General features: G+C 33.2%; 2 protein-coding genes across 6 annotated transcripts; one reads left to right on the top strand and one right to left on the bottom strand.

Moving 5' to 3' along the window:
- The first annotated feature begins 663 nt into the window (after window positions 1–663).
- On the top strand, window positions 664–4,955 carry LOC108768186 (uncharacterized). The gene is made up of 4 exons (XM_018518524.1): window positions 664–732; window positions 1,599–2,050; window positions 2,416–2,798; window positions 4,798–4,955. Exons 1-4 carry the CDS (start codon window positions 664–666, stop codon window positions 4,953–4,955), a joined length of 1,062 nt encoding a protein of 353 aa, XP_018374026.1.
- A 2,662-nt stretch (window positions 4,956–7,617) lies between these two features.
- Window positions 7,618–17,980, bottom strand: LOC108768192 (uncharacterized). Of its 5 annotated transcripts, none has more exons than XM_018518540.1 (15): window positions 17,921–17,980; window positions 17,080–17,262; window positions 16,607–16,811; window positions 16,349–16,545; window positions 16,029–16,263; window positions 15,784–15,940; window positions 15,463–15,694; window positions 13,344–14,073; window positions 11,108–12,006; window positions 10,860–11,035; window positions 10,117–10,536; window positions 9,835–10,010; window positions 9,495–9,742; window positions 8,913–9,176; window positions 8,641–8,815 (listed from the first exon to the last, which is right to left on the bottom strand). In XM_018518540.1, the coding sequence occupies exons 2-15, from the start codon at window positions 17,217–17,219 to the stop codon at window positions 8,641–8,643; spliced, it is 4,254 nt and encodes a 1,417-aa protein (XP_018374042.1). In that variant the 5' UTR covers window positions 17,220–17,262; window positions 17,921–17,980. The 5 variants fall into 5 exon arrangements, with proteins under 5 accessions (XP_018374043.1, XP_018374042.1, XP_018374040.1 ...); XM_018518538.1 differs by lacking the exon at window positions 17,921–17,980 and adding an exon at window positions 17,376–17,449; XM_018518542.1 differs by lacking the exon at window positions 17,921–17,980 and adding an exon at window positions 17,376–17,449 and having other exon boundaries at window positions 11,108–12,003.
- Window positions 17,981–18,181: the final 201 nt, after the last annotated feature.

Below are 18,181 nucleotides of genomic sequence, written 5' to 3'. Positions count from 1 at the left end.
GCATAAAAAGCATGCTTATGAAATTGGAACACTATTGGTAGCATGCACTTATGACGACATGCTCGCAGCGCTGACAAACAATTTTGGAACACAGCCATGGTGTGAGTCTCGCGAGACAACTCGAGCGGGACGGACGTACGTCACGCCCGCTTCGGGTATTGCATCATCTCACCCATTTTTTGAAAAGCGTTTCCGGCTTCGACTGTGCATTGTGTTACATTATTTGTCTTGATTACATCATTATTTCGTCCCATTCACCGGTTTGAGATGACCGATGTATCATACTTTGATTACACGATTTATTTACGATTCTGGCCGAAATCGTCGTCATTTTTGCGGCGAGTGCCATCAATTTTGAAAAAGAAGAAGAAGGTGTCATGGTGTGCAGGCGTGTGAGCCACGAGATTAAGCACGAGCATAGTGAATCGAGCATGCTGAATGAATTATAAGTATTTGCACAATGCAGTTGCTACTATAAAATAGGAAGTATTTTTAAAGAATTTTGATTCTTTGAAAATATTTACTATTTTAAAGTAACAACTGCACTGTGCAAATACTTAATTCGTTCAGCATGCAAGCGTGTGAGCGAAATTTTATCTATATGTGTATGTATGTGTGTATGTATGTGCATGCATACATAACATACTAGAGACATCTATGATAATGCGGATATTAATAGAGACGTACTGGAGACGTATTGAAGACATACTCATACATCTCAGAATAACTACGGTATATCATTAGGAGCTCCCTACGAAGTTTACGGGATGAGAAACCAAGGACATAGTAAATTCTGAAGAAATACTCTGTACATCACAGACGCGTCTCGAATATCTTGACGACGTATTTAATATACGTTTGCGGTATCGTTCTAACGTTGTCAGAATGTAGATGGCTGTCTGGGAGTTAATATTTTTTAGTTTTATATACGTTACGTTTGGAACTTATAGTTTAAGTTTATTGAAAGAATGGATTAAATGTAGGAAAATTCAAATTAAATGTACAATTAAGATCACTTACCTCAAATATTGTTTAGATAATAATATTACACCACCATATGTTGAAAGGTTAAACAGATTTAGAATACAGCTTAAACATCATAGTTCGGTGTCTCGATATATAAAGGTCATGATTTCTCACAATAGGAAAATATTAAATTTAGAATTGCAGGATAATTCCAGAAGGAAGTATAGTACACAGACACGAATTTTTTTAGTCTTCAGAAATATTCAACGCAATCTACCGAATGATATTGTAATAAAGTTTTTCCAGAAAAAAAAAACAATCATTGAGACTACACTATTTTTGGAGGAACGAAAGTAAACGGGTATATAAAAAGATAAAATGGGTGTCTAAAAAACATAAACAACTTGAGCTTAATTAAATACCTTCCATACCATGCAGAGGATATTAATAGATCTAATACACAAAGTAATATTGCAGTCAATGTGTCTCCGCATGCCTTTTTAGATTATGAATCTATACCCTCAATGTTTAATATTAAGAATAAATGGTTTATAAATTTATCTTCAAGTATAATACCGAAAGAATTACAGTGTCTATGGCAACTAGGTAATAATTTTGCTTTACCACTGTAGAATAAGAGGCAAGTAGTAACGGAATTCATCAAAAATATTGAACATAATTTATATAAATTACCAACAGAAGTAAAAAATCAATTGAGGAACAAGATTATACCATTGTTCGACAAAATTAACGTTTTTAGTAACAATAACAAAAGAAGTTCTCTATATGGTATGCTCAAGGAAAGGATGAAAGTAGCGAAGCAATTTTTAAAAGAGAATCAAAATTTCATTCTTACTAAAGCTGATAAGGGTAACGTTACAGTGGCTCTAGACAAAAACAAGTATATAAACAGCATGAATGAAATACTCCAAGATACATCAACGTATACGGTTGTTAAAAAATCGCCCATGAATACGTTAAACAATGGATTGAGGAATATTCTGACGAAATGGAAGAGTTTGGGATACATCACGGATGGCACATATCGTTGGCTTAATACGAGTGATGGTTTATTACCTAGAGTGTATGGGATCCCAAAGGTGCACAAAACAGATTTTCCATTAAGGATGATAGTATCGTCGGTAGATAGTACAATATTCAATTTTGCGACGTTTTTACATAATATTATTGAGAAAAGTATTCCAAAATCAAACAGTAGAGTTAAGAATAGTTTTGAATTAGTTGACAAATTGAACAATAAAAGAATTAATAACGATAATATCGTTAGATGTTGAATCGTTATTTACCAATGTACTTATTGAACGTGTATTACAAAGCATAAAACATAGATGGACACATATCTCTAAAAATTGCAAAATTGATAAAAATGATTTTATTAAAGCTACTGATTTTATATATAATTCTACATATTTTATGTTTGACAATCAGATATATAAGCAAAAATTTGGTACAACGATGGGCTCCCCATTTACCTCCTATATTAGCTGACATAGTTATACAAGATCTCGAAGAAAAAATGTTAGAGGATTGTAATTTCGACATCCCCATATATTATAGATACGTAGACGACATTATCATGGCTATACCGGGTTCAAAAATTAAGGAAATACAAGAAAAATTTAACGCATACCACCCTAGGCTACAATTTACCGTTGAAATAGAATATAAGAATATGAATTTTTTAGATACCACAATAATTATAGATAACAATCAGATTAAGTCCGATTGGTACCATAAGCCGTTGTTCTTAGGGAGATATCTAAATTACAATTCTCAACACCAGTTGTCACAAAAGAAAGGTACTATTATAGGTATGGTGGACAGAATGTTCTTATTGTCACATCTTGAATTCCGTCAGAAAAATTTAGAACAAATTATTCGGATATTAATGATTATCCAATTAAGTACATTTTTGAAATCATAAACAATAGAATTAAGGAACTGACTATAAGAAAGAAATTAAAGTCGAGTAATATGAATATCGATAGATATGACACGGAGGAAAAAGCATGGTTCATGATCCCGTACATAGAATCGATCTCGGAAAATATGACAAATATAATTAAAGATAACAATATGAAAGTAGCAATTTATAGCCTGAACAAACTCATTTGCATGATCAAAGTGCAAAAAGATCCACTTCCATTAGTTTGTAACAAAAACGTTGTCTATAAAATAGTATGTAAAGATTGTGACGTATCCTACGTAGGACAAACATGCCAACAACTAGGATCTCAGAACACAGAAATGACATAAAAAGAAACAAAACTAATCAAACAGTAGTTGCGATGCATAGGAACATGAATAATCACGATTTCAATTGGGACAATGTTAAAATATTAGATAGAGAACGAAATTATAATAAAAGACTAATATCTGAGATGATAAATATTAAACAACAGAAGAATAGGATTAATTTGAACAAAGACACAGAATTATTGTGTCCGTCGTATTTTTATTTTTTAACCGAAGATAAAGAAGTCGAAAGATATTAGCGACATGTATTCTATTAGAATACTAAGAGAGACACCGCAGCATAAACATCAATTTTAATATACGAAAGATGCGAATGTTTTAAATGATTGACGAATGAGGTGGTGATATGTCTGAGAGTGATGATGAGTGTGGATTAATGTAACGGTATTCTCGAGGTGATTCGATACATTGGACTCCAGGTGATTATCTTTGAATAATGAGAGGTTAGTTCTCAATTAAATTTAAGGTCTAACATACCTATATCTTGAGGACCATTCAGCCTACCAACTGTTATGGAGTTCAGATGTGTGGAGTGACCAAGGGATGGATATAATTTTGAGGCTAATTAGTTTTTAAGAGGTCAAATCGTTGAAGAAGGCTAGAAATTAGTCGAAACGTTCGATGTTGAAGATTCGATGTATGAAAATTGTAAGAGCATATGATGGAAATTAAATAAGCGCATTAATTACACAGCGCAGATTCCTAAGCGCCTGGTTAAGTTTATATTTATATAGTTTTTTTAATATAGAGGAATCGAATTTGTGTTTTTTATTGTAGTAGTATTGTAGTAGTAATAGTAGTAATGAGGGTTTTTTTCGTGATATAGACAAAAAAACTGAGATTAGTGTGACACCAGTCGTTTAAAGTGATATTGAAGTACTTTCATATTTAGAAAATAAATCTAAAAAAATAGATATTCTTAATTTGTATCCACACATCAAATAAATTTTTTTTTATGTATAACACATCATTGCCATCATCAGCGCCAGTAGAGCTTTTTAGTTGTGGACAACAAATATTAATTCCACGTAGAAATCGATTATCAGACGAAATGTTCGAAAAACTTTTGTTCTTAAAAAATAAAGATTTATAAAAATATGAAATCGCGTATCCTAAATCGTTTTACTACCTAATATTTACTTAAAAACAAAATTATCTTAAAAATTATCTAGATAACATTTCTTTAAATTTTATCTTTTATCTGGATTAATGTAAAATTAATAATCTTTATCTTATCTAGGATACATTTTTGTGTGATTTATCTTATCTATATCTAGATAATTTTTAATTTGTATCCAAGCGCAACACTAGATACAAAATACATCCAATGTATCAAAAGTTTATATTGGAAACAAATCAGGGTTGATGGAGAGGAAACCAGCGCAGTTGAAATCTGCAGAGGCATCCAACTGGGATGTGTTCTCTCACCCCTTCTGTTTAACTTATACTCTGAGATTATTTTTCAAACGCTCGGGAACATTGAGAAGGGTATAAAGGTCAATGGAGAATGGCTGAATAACATTCGATATGCAGACGACGCAATGTTAATTGCAGACAACATAGACGATTTCGAACAACTTCTTAACGTGGTAGGACACAGTAAAGATATGGGATTAAACATCAATACTAAGAAAACAAAATTCATGGTTATTACCCGAGAACCGAATGTATTCAGAAACGTCAGCTTAACACTAGAAGTCACAGACCGATAGAGCGAGTGAGCAAGTTTAAATATCTAGGAACGTAACTGTGTGAAGATTGGACGTCAAAAACATAAGTAAAATGCCGAATAGAGACGTCTCGCATTCATAAAATTTAAAAAAGTCCTCACCAATACGGACTTCGATCTAAATCTAAGAATTAAATTCATTAGATGCTATATATGATCGGTGCTTGTATACGGAGTGGAGGGATGGTCACTGAAGATTTCCGAAATGAATAGACTGGAAAACTTTGAAATATGGGTCTATCGCAGAGTCCTTAAGATACCGTGGACGGCGAGGGCCACCAACGGAGATGTTTTGAGATGAATGGGCAAGGATCGGGAGATATTGATAAAAAGGAGAAAAACGACATATCTGGGACACATCATGCGCAATACAAAATATGAATTGCTACAGAGAATTATACCGGGAAAGATCGAAGGAAGAAGAGGAGTGGGACGTAAGAAGTTATCTTGGCTCCGTAATATAAGGCACACAGGACTGTGGACAGTGGAAGAACTGATACATACAGCGAGGAACGGAGGAAAGATGTAAAATGTGATCGCAAACATACATTAATGAATAAATATACGAAGAAGAGATATTTGAGGTAATCGATTAAAATGGGACACCCTATATATACACACAGAGTGAGGCAGTAATTCTGTCCACTTAAAATATTTCCGCTATTTTTTAGAAATATGAAATAATATATTTATTGAAGTTGTATAGCATCAAGAGAAGTACAATATACTACTAATAGTTTTTCTATGGGTGGAGGCGCTTCGGAGATTTCAAGGTCACCTTCATTTTTTTAAATAAAATTGTATGATTTTTTTTACATAACATGGTTCTTCTAATTATTCTGTATATAAAAATATTAAAGTAGTAATATAAAAAAAACCAATAATTTACGAGATATTTTATACTTTATTCTTATTTATTTAATACTTTATTCTGGTATATATTGACATAAAATGTTAAATAACTCGTAAACTATTAATTTTTTGATAATTGTACCTTAATATTTTTATATGCAGAATAATAAAATGAATCAATTGATGGAAAGAAAACATATATAGTTGCTTATTTAAAAAATTATCCTTTTTTTTAAAGAAACTATGTGTTTTCTTTCCATCAATTGATTTATTTTAGTATTCTGTTCATAAAAGTATAATATTAAGATACGATTATAAAAAAATTAATAGTTTACGAATTATTTAATATTTTATATCAATATATGCCAGAATAAAGTATCAAATATCTCGTAAACTATTGGTTTTTTGACATCACTACCTTAATACTTTTATATGCAGAATAATTAGAGGAATTATATTATGTAAAAAAAATCATACAATTTTATTTTAAAAAGTGGACGTGTCTTGAAATCTCCAAAGCGCCTTTACCTATAGAAAAACTATTAAGTAGTATATTGTACCCCTCTTCATGCTATACTTCAATAAATATATTATTTCATATCTTTAAAAACAGCAGAAATATTCTAAGTGGACAGAATTATACATACAGGGTGTCCGAAATTTTTTGCCAAACATTCTTGTGTATATGTATAGAGCGGACTAAACTGAGTCGAAAAGTCCTCTACCATTTTGCAATTTTTGAAATAGTTAATAGGGTATTAATTACTAAAAATCGCTGAACATTGATTCTCAATAATTTTTTACTCAAATATTATCAACTTTACAGAAAAACAATGAGAGACAAAAATTGTTTATTTTCTTCTGATAAATTTCTGAGAATTTTTTCAGAATTTTTTGTCAACTTTTTAGTACTGCATTTTCTTATTGGCAACTATTTTTACCAACATGAGAAAATACAGTATTAAAAAATTCTGAAAAAATTCTCAAAATTTTATGAGGAGAAAATAAACAATTTTTATCGCTTGCTGTTTTTTTGTAAAGTTGATAGCATTTGAGTAAAAAAATTATTGAAAACCAATATTCAGCGATATTTAGTGATTAATATCTATTCGCACTATTGCGAAAATTGCAAAATCGTAGAGAACTTTTCGATTCAGTTTTATCCGCTCTATGTACACAAGAGCGCTTGGTAAAAAATTTTGGGACACCCTGTATATGCACGCACACATACGCAAGCACGCACTCGTGCATCTTGATCAATTTTAATAAATGTATCTTACAATGGCTACGATTACACCGTGTACTTAGTCCGCGACCTATACGATAAGCATCCTTGTTTATAGATTAAACAAAGCCGCGTATCGTATAGGCCACGAACTAAGCGCACGGTGTAAATTAGGCCATTGTCTCAACTGTTTTTAATCTTAAAGCTTTGTGTGTATGAACTTTTATCTGAACATATTATCCTTTTTTCTTTATGTTATACTGTTAAAATAAGGTATATATATATATATATATATATAAGGCATAGTCTCATAAATTTTTAAACAAGAACAATAGGTTGTCGATTATGATTTATTTAAACGTTTAAACGTACACATACACTGGTCCCGATGTGTATGTTTATATAATTTAGTACTAATTTTTATAATTAATATTTTATATTTGATACTAATATTATATGTAATTTAATATTAATATTAATAAATTATTTAAATTTAATATTAATATTTTAAGAGACAACCAAAAGTTCTTGTATATCTTTATAAAATCTAAAATCGAAACGCAACCTCAACACTTTCGTCGATTGTGTCTCATATATATACGCATATATTTAGGAAATCTTAATTTAAGCGTACACTACATAAAAGGCCTGTTTGGTGGACACTCGCGAAAATAAGCCTGCACATATTCAAATTAAAATTGAATCGGTATGTATAATATACATATGCCATTTTGTAAAAAAATTATTCCATTGCTCTGCATAAGTAATATTATTTAGGGAGAATGTTTGAAATAATTTCAGTTAACATCATTGATACGGTATATTTTCGTACATTTCGGAGAATATTAAAAAACAAAATGAACCCGTTGACTACAGAATCAAATGACTTAAAGCCAAAATCTATTTTAAATATACAATGATTACATTTTAGATGCGTTCCGAATTACGCATGAAGCATATGAGGTATCATTTTATCCTTTTTTATTCTTCGGTGAACAATAAGGACAAATGATGCATCATGCGCTTTGTGCGTAATTCGGAACGCACCCATACTACACTATTAACTATCTATACACGGTACTCAAGCACTCAGTATGTATGCGCTTCTGCATACTATTTTGCAAATTGAATACATAATGTATCACATGCATATTGTACTATCCATTTTTACAGATTCAAATTTTTCTGAGGCTTTTCTTGATCTGTACGACCACTTCTTCGTAACTTGCGTAGCGAGCGCATACGTTGTTTAAGAGATAAACAAGTACATTTCCAAAATCTCTACCGTATAAATCTTTACATATCTCATGTGTTTCTAAAACAATTTTTGGATAGGTTTTAGTCGTTGCACAGTGGTCCTAATAATGTTGATTATGTGCAAGCAACGAATATATCGATAAAGCCACCACAAAGCAGGCCATAAAGTGCATTTTCATGTATTATAACTGTGTAGATACATATATTTTTATCTTACTATAGTATTAACTTTTTTATAATAAATAGCATAATAACATTAATGTTTCCTTATTACACGATGGTTCTTTGCTGAATATGTGCACACATTGGAACATATCATCAAATATAGCAAGCGTTATCGTTTGTTGAGGATATTGACGAAAGTTCGAAATTTCGCTTGCGCCTCTGGCATTTGTGCCAGTGTCTCCTCCATCATATTCCTTAATTTCGCTAGATCGGGCATTTTTTCACACGACTCGATATTTAACAGCTCCATGAAAAATTGTTCCCACGCAGCTCTCTTAGCGTACCTGTAATACAGAAAAGATGTGTAGCATTAACGTTTTTTCACGCGACATAAATATGGATCCCTTTTGGATTAATCATATATTTATTACTTGTATATACCTTGGTAATTTCGAGGCAATAAACCAACGGCCGCCCATATTTGACACTTTCATATAATTGCCAAACAGTAAACAATGACTGGTCGCCGCTAGACAATATAAATCAGTCTGATATGTCCATGGTCTTCCAGTTTGCATTTCGATACAAGTAAAATCTTCCGTTTTTATAACTTGCATAAACGTTGTATTTTCTGGGAATAGTTTCATGTCTATGCTACATCCGAAATCTATCAATTGTATAGTTGGCCTTACATCTTGCGTAGGTCTGTTGATTATAGAGCGATTATAGGAATATTCATAACTTAATGAATGATTTAGAATTAATCAATCCCTATTCTTGTAAAATTTATATTACTAATTTTAGGTAGGAAATTCCTTTTCTTTAAGAATGATAGTGCAATTATTGTCAATTATTGTCACACAAATTTTTGAAAATGATCATTAATAAAACTATTCTTAACTGTAACATATCTTATTTAACATTAAAAACAATTACATATAATGTTATTATTATTATTATTAAATAATCAATGATTATCATTTATCGAATAGAAAAAAGTTACTAAAAAAAAATAATACTAACAGTCGCATTAATAAAAAATTATCTGGCTTTATGTCCCCATGTATTATTTGGCATTTATGTAAGTACTCCACGATTTGAAGCATTTCAATTGTGAAGAAAATAGTTAAAGTTTCCATCAGAGGCTTGCCAGTGGCAAGTTTTATCTGATTTGTCACTTCTAATAACGTTCCAAATTTAGAATATTCTGAAACTAGTACACTTCCATTATTAGCCACATATGCCATCGTTACATCCATAAAACCGCGCAACTGAAAAAGAATATTACAATATCATGGAAGGAGAATTGATTTGTTGATAATAAAAGTAGTTTTTATTTAACAATATTTGTGCTATACTATACCATATGTGGATTTGTAAGACGTGTTTTTATTTCTCGTACGATATAGTATTCCCAAACCCAAGCAGGTTTTTGCGTTTTAAGAGCGACAGTCTCGCCTGTTTGCAAATTAACTGATTTATAAACTGTTCCATACATTCCTTTCCCAAGGCACTTTTCCAAATCATACGCTTCAGTGTCTGCATAATAGAGAGCATAAAATATAGATTAGTATAAAAAATAAAAGCTTGTAAATATATCTTATAATACGACATAAATCTGAATCCATGTAAATTGAACACTAACCGAGCGTAATCATGGTAGAAGGCACAAGCTTATTTAGATTGGTATCTATTCTTTTGTATCCATCTGCATGATGAGGTTGCGGAAATTTAATTTTTTTTAATAGGCCAGCTATTAAGTTTTTATCGAATGGATTTATATCTTTCGATGGAAGCTCGAAGCATTCTTCCTCCATTTGTTCCATAGGTTCATGCTCCTCGTACTCCATGGTGCTAACTTTTTCTGAATTATTCTCTTCATTAAGTTTTAAATTTATGGATTTTCTTAGATCGCAATTATTCTTTATTTCGGATGTAATTTGATCAACGTGCCGTTGTACTGTACGCGGACTTTGAGCATGCACTGCCTGGATCTGTGCATGCTGCCTTTGTTCATAAGGTTGATTCACAGATAATAGAGATTCGTTTGACTCCTCTTCTAGAACTTTATGTAGAATTATAAAGTTAAAACATTTTTATATTTTTCAATTAAATGAAAAGTTTGTGCAAAATATTTAACCATTTATTTAATTATAATTTGAACAAGTAGTTTTTCAGAAATTAAACCCAGTATCTGTCAGTCAATTTTTATTTTAACCATCTGCTAAAACGACTGTAATTAATTCATGACATTTTAAGGCTCTACTTAAGGTCTTAATAAATGTAAGAACCAAAAACATGTAAATACTGGCCTAAATCTTTTAAATATGTACAATTACGATGTAGAAATAGATTATATATATTATTAACGAAATTTTTGATACATACTTGTATCCACAGGTTGTTCTTTAAAAGGAATTACATCTTCTCTCGTTAATGCAAAAGTTAATCCAGTTGTTTTGGTGTAATTACTACTCCCTGAGCTGCTTGATACATATTCTCGTGTAGATTCTAATATCACGCTTAATTTATCATCGCCTTCGGCATTAGGTGCTTCTGCAACTCTATTTAACATAAATAAAACTTAAATGTTTCATCATATACTTCCGACAAATCAAAAACTGATTAATACATACGGTTGGGATACAGTATTCTGACTTGAAAATTGTGAATCATCTTTTATTCTGTATGATGGTTTAAAATGATTAATCATTGGTGTAGAGCTTGTTAATGGTGCATTAAAGGCTTCTGTAAAACATGTCTCATTAGCAGCTGAGAGAGGAGTTATACCCAAGCTTTCATCGATATAAAGATTATTCTCGTCTGGTTTGGGTATATTTTCTTCTAGCGAACTATTATAATCCACAACAATAGCATTCTCTTTGTCTTCCGCGCTTTCAAGATATTTGATATCTTTACGATTCATCCCAGGTGATTTAATGTATGGTAACTCAGATGGCATTCTGTATGGTTTGCTCGTTTCAATTTCAGGATCGGTATAAGGAGAGAAATGTAACTGTTTTTGTGATTCTATATTTTGCTGAGGCAGCATAGGTGCTTCCATTGGATATTGTTGATAGTCGATATCATTAGGTAACATGTTACCATAAATGGGATGCTGCATATGTTGCATGTGTTGCTGCACGTGTTGCGGTTGCTGAGAATGTAAAATATGTTGATTGTGTGGAGACTGATGATGATTATGTGTTGATTGATGATGATTGAGTGGAGACTGATGATGATTGTGTGAAGACTGATGATGATTGTGTGAAGACTGATGATGATTGTGTGGAGACTGATGGTGATGATTGTGCGGAGACTGGTGATGATGACTGTGCGAAGATTGGTGATGATGAATATGCGGTTGATGATGCGGCATTTGGTTATGAGGGGATTGTAAATGCTGCGGATGAGGAAGAGACTGATGATGCACAGCATGCATTTGCTGATGCAATGGAATCAACTGCTGATGGTGATGCTGATGTTGGGAATGGTGCTGCCGAGAATGTGGTTGCTGCACTTGATCATGATGCTGCTGTAATAAAAAATGTATATTACATTAGATCCTCATTAGATTTCAAATGGAAATATTTTATTAAAAAATGTATATTACATTAGATCCTCATTAGATTTCAAATGGAAATATTTTATTTTTATTATTTTTTAGGTTCTTGTTAAATATAAATGTATATACAAATCAAAAGCAACAGATTTGTATTTATACAATAAGTCCATCAATATCAAGTAAATTAATTATTAATTTTGCTCTTAATAATCAAAGTGATTAAAATTAACCCTAGCTCGCCACCATAGAGTACAACGTATCTTATGTGATTTTTTTTACATTGCTATAACTTTTTTGTAATATAATTTGAAGATCTGAATTGAGGTTCAAAAATATTTGAACTATCCATAGATACGATAAGCAAGGGTAATTTTTTTTGCTTCAATTGTTCTCAATGTGAGAGTGCACGAAAATTCAAAGGATACTTGGGATCCACATGTGGCTAGCTCGTAAGTTTTCAGCGTTCTTGGTATCTCTTTATTTTTTATTAAATATATGTTTACTGCGTTTCGGATAGTATAAAAGTAAATACATGAAAATGTAAAATTAAAAAGAATTATTTTAATATATAAATAATAGAAATTTTATAAATATAATAAATAGTAGAAATTTTATGTCAGCCTCTGTCAGTCTTAAGATCGCTTGGGCGGATGTATTGTTTCAAATCGAGTGTTGCATCATCCTCTAAACTAAATCCTAATAAATTTGATTATATATACTATAATATTTATCCAATCCTTTATCTACCATTTTATATTGTTCAAATAACAAAATTTTATTTTTCAGTTGTAAAATTGATATATAGATTTTTTTAAATGTCGATTTTTACAACAGTTCAAATAGTTCAAATAATTACACTTTTTTCAGCGATTGATATTTTTTAAACATACTATTTTTTTTGTCAAAAAAATTAACTAAAAACACGTCACGTTTTGTTGTTTAGTTTAAATTTAAAAATTTGAGAATTTTTTCAATTTAAAGTAGTCACTTTTTGCGAATTTTTTCAATAAAAATTTTTTTAACTATTGTAATTAATTGAAAATCAAATATTATTTATCAAATATTATTCATATTTATCTATTTTTGTTTTATTTTGAGGCATAAATTTCACGTTTTGAGCTAAAAAATATATATTCAGTTCAGAAATATAGCGTAACAAAGTTACAGCGTCCCATAGATCCTGGTCAAAAAGGAAACCAAAAATAACGATGGTGAGCTAAGGTTAAGATTACCTATTGATTCACTCACGTTTATACAAAATATTTAATATAAAAACAATATGAATACTTCATATATTTTTTCTATACCTGCATCTGATAATGATAACTATTTTGCAAACTGTGATTCCCATATACAACATGCTGATCCTGAGAATAACTATGATGCTGTGTATGATAACTTTGATGATTCTCTTGATCGTTATAAACCTGCACATTGTATCCTTGATGATGCTTATTACTAGACATTGCATGTTGAGTCATAGAGCTATCCATGTGTATATCAAACGGCAACTTATTCCTCGAATCTACCATTCTAGATGCAACGGGAGGACTACGAAAGCGCGAAGCATTAGCGGCTGCATCTGGAGATTGCCACAAACCTTGCACTACCGAAATAGCTTCCTTCGTGTTTACAGTAAGGCTCTGCCCAAGCAGATGTTCCTCAGTATCAACAGTCAACGATGAAGTGTGATGCTGGTGCATAAAGTTTGTCGATTGTAATGGTCGACTATTTCGTTGTACTTCAAGTCTCTCAACTTCAATTCTCTCGGTTTCTAATCTTTGTTCAACTTCCTGTCGTTGAGTCTCTAAAACCTGATTCCCGACATGGCTCTCGTATTGCTGCCTTTGCAACTCTTGTTCGGCTTGAAGTCTCTGCTGATTGATTTCAGCTTCTCTTCTTTGCTGATTGAGCTTCTGCTCTTCTTGTACGTGATACATGTTCTCATAATTGTTAAGCTGGGATTGGGATTCTTCACTAGTTTCACGTAAACAAATCATCGACATTTCATGTTTATTTCTCAGAAACTGCGCTCTTCTGTGTAAAATATTGTATTATATATCAATGTTTTTAGATACTGTAAATGGATATACGAGGGTCGTCTGAAAAGTTTTGAGCCTAACATAGAAGCAAGTAATTTTTTGGTTAAATTCAATTTTATTTTTCCACATAGTCTCCTTTTAAGTCGATACATTTTTTCCAGCGATGCTCCCACCCCTTTAATCCATTCAAATAATACTGAGTGTCTTGCTTTGCAAAATAGGCGTCTACGGATGCGATGACCTCCTCGTTCGATGAAAATTTCTGTCCTCCGAGCCAAACATACAGTCTAGGAAACAGAAAAAAGTCGCTGGGGGCCAGATTTAGTGAATACGGTGGATGGTCAATTAATTCGAACCGCAATTCGTGAATTTTTGGCATAGCGACCGTCGAAGTGTGAGACGGTGCATTATCTTGATGGAACAACACTTTCTTCTTTTTCAAATGCGGTCGTTTTTTCTCAATTTCTGCCTTCAGCTTGTCAAGCAATGATACGTAGTACGTCCCTGTTATTGTTTTACCTTTTTCAAGATAGTCGATCAACACAATTCCATGACTGTCCCAAAAAACAGTCGCCATCACCTTTCCCGCCGATAAAACTGTCTTCGCTTTCTTCGGAGCAGGTTCATCCTTCGCAGTCCACTGTTTTGATTGTTCTTTCGTTTCAGGAGTGAAGTGGTGGACCCAAGTTTCATCAACCGTTATTAATTGACGCAAAAAATCCGACTCGTTTCGCTTAAACCGCTCCAACAGGGCCTTAGAAATGTTCATTCGAATGCATTTTTGATCCAGAATGAGCAAGCGCGGCACCCAACGCGCGGTTAACTTACGGATGTCTAATTCTTCAGTCAATATATGACAAAGACGTTCTTTTGATATTCCAACAGCCTCTGCTATCTCCCTAATCTTAATATTCGACGGTTGTCCATTATCATTTGATGAATTTCTTTGATGTTATCGGTGGTGGTCACAGTTGTTGGCCGTCCCGAACGCTTATCATCAGCTAAGCTGGTACGATCACGTTTAAATTCAGCTACCCATCTTTTCACGGTGGCAAATGATGGGGCAGAGTCCCCGTAAACAGCGTCCAACTCGGCTTTAATTTGCGTAGACGTATTGCCTTTCAAATGCAAGAATTTAATTATAGCACGATATTCAATTTTTTCCATTTTTACAAAATGACGACATAAATGATCGTCAAACAAGAACTGAACGTCCAAAGTGACCACAATTGTCACAGATATAATATCTTTCGTAAATATCACGATTATAATACCAGAATGGCTTTGACGAGTAACGCCATCTTCATGATGAGGCTCAAAACTTTTCAGACGACCCTCCTGCATACACCAAATAATTTTATTATGTTTTATAAAAGAATGATACCTTTCCAAATAAAGTTGTGCTCTAATTTCTTCCATACTACGATCAACATTATCAGCATAAACTAATTCTTTGGGATAATGTGGTTTTTGTACAATATTTGAATCTATTGGCTCTGCTACATATACTGGCACTCTTAAACAGTCATGATATTTACTACCATCAAAAAAACGTATATGATTTGGAAATAATTTAATTTTCTCCATATTACTGTCATCATTCTGGTCCTCGTGAACTGAAAGTAAATAAGGAAATTCTCTTCACACATTACTTTCCTGCAATAACTGGCCGTTTTAATTTGACATATCTTATCATCGTTCTTACTCTTAAAACCCGCTTTTACAGTAGGAGCTATTAATGGACCTCTCTTGCTTCCACTATTCCATGGTCCAGGCTTGATGGTGTTTTCTTTATGTACCATATCCTCTATAGGTACATGATCTAATATGCTTGAACTTTTCATTTCTCCAGGCATATCATCCTAAGTTATAACATTTCATTACAAATTATTTTAAAAATACGATAAAGTATAATACACTAATAATATAGTATTCATACAAATATCTTACTTGATATATTTGTATTTTAGAATTGGGTTTTGTGTTCTGCATAGAAGACGAGATTTGGGGCACAGTTCCAGGATAATACTCGCGTACACGATGACCTGTTCGTATGCTGCCAACTCTTTTACCAGCTCTTATCGCTCTTAATGAACTGAAAGCCTGACGTTGTTCGAACAAGGAAACGTCGTTTCTTTCTTCGATACGTCCAAGTGTTTTGCGCGCCACAGCAAATTGAAAATTTCTGTCAAAAGATATTGTCCAATTTTATCACATATAAATAATTTTTATTCAATACATTTTATTATGTGAAAAGCAGTAATTCATACTGGTGAGCATGGCCTAATTCCTCGAATGGTTCTGCATGAACAGATAGTCCCATTAAGTAAACTTCATCCGCGCGTTTGTCGTCCTCAATTTGCTCTAATTCAAAAGCCCAAGCCCTGTACATGTCGGCTACTCTAGTCCCGATACCACTGCTGTGCAACAGCTGGTATAATTCCAAAGGATTCTTTTGCATACTTACCTAAAAATCAAGTCTTATTATAATACTTATAACATGATTATACTTACAAGATATTACTCACATAATTAATCCATAGACGTATGTATCTGCGATCTTGATGATATTTTACGTCTTTTTCAAATATCGCTAAACATTGTTGCAAGAGTCTCCCAATATGGGATTCATGTCCACTTTTCGGATAACTCTGTTCCACCCATAAAATGTACTCGTACCAATTCTCTAACGGATCATCTCCTTCGTAATTCTTAATTGCATCCTCATACATTCTAAATAAAAATATATTACATTTTTAACAACTTTACAAAATGGTTGTGTTCAACAAAAAAAGCAGCTTTCTTAATATTAGTTTTGTCCTTAGTTCCTCACTGGATGTAAATGTATAAACTAATTATTAAATTAAAGAATCTTACAATTCTTAATTGCAAAGCTACGTTTTTGCTGAACGTAGTCATTATTATATTTTCTACGTTAATTTATAATAGAATTAGCTAATATATGCAAGCGTCTTTGAATCTATAGGTTTAGAATACTCACTGCTTCTCCTGTAGCAACAACTGCTGTGCATCTACATCCTCCTGCGCCCTCAATGCAGTTCCCAATTGAGTAGCATTCCGTCCATATCTTAATGGCTGAATGTTCTCCTTGCAAAGAGCTATCACTGTTGCGGGATCCATTTCCAACTCTGTTGCCTTTATCACTCAGAGACTTCCTTATACACTAATAAAATAACAAAAAATTCCGTAATTAATGCAAACAATACCACAGAATATTTAGCGGAATTCCAATTAATCATATGATTATACATGTATAAAAATGTAAACATTCTTTACTTTACGATTGTCAATGGAACACCGGGGGACGCGCGATACGCTGGGGCAGGGATACAATGAGGTGACTGTTACTTCGTCGATGGGATTATTGTGGCATCTGGTTCACGGCACACACCAATCCTGGGGAAAGTCGCGGAACAGAGAGCTTGACACTCATTGATTTGACGTCAATGGCTGATGTTGACGTTGTGGGTATAACACGGGCGAAAGGAGTTCTCCAAGGGGGCCCGCGAAGGGAATTAAGATTTCGTGCTCACTCAAACCAGAGTCTAGGGAACGCGTATACACCCTCACTTATCGCAACTTGGCATAACAATCCCGCGATCTTGCCGGACCTTATATTCAAACGAAACTCTGCTCCAAAAATTTCAATAAGGACGCTATCGAGCCACGGATTAGGTTAAGTTTACGCTTTAACAACTCAAATAAGTAGAGGCAGGGAGTTCGCCAACAACGGTTTTAATTGTCTTCTCTCGGTTACGATCAACGATAGTATACTCAAACTCAATGCACTCGATGCCTCTCTTCCTCTCGTCTCGTCGCACCTCGTCCCACCGAGTCTCAACGTTGGTTCACGTTGGTTAGCGTTGGTACTTGGTTGTGTACCCCAGTGTATTGGCTACGTTGCGACGCCTCGCGCCGGCAAGGCAAAGGCAAGTGGCGGAATCTCGATCCGCGGGATCGAGCTGCGATCGACGTGCGCTTTCGACACTCGGACACTCTCGGGCGACCGCGAGGCGCGAGGTCCAACGCAATAGGTAGTTTCGATGGTCTCGATCGACAACGTGCTGCTCCGTAACGGCGAG

This window comes from Trachymyrmex cornetzi, unplaced genomic scaffold, assembly GCF_001594075.2.
Source record: "Trachymyrmex cornetzi isolate Tcor2-1 unplaced genomic scaffold, Tcor1.1 scaffold759, whole genome shotgun sequence".
NCBI classification, from domain to species: Eukaryota; Metazoa; Arthropoda; class Insecta; order Hymenoptera; family Formicidae; genus Trachymyrmex; species Trachymyrmex cornetzi.
The sequence above is the reverse complement of the archived record's forward strand: the minus strand, read 5'-3'. Positions and strand labels throughout refer to the sequence as shown.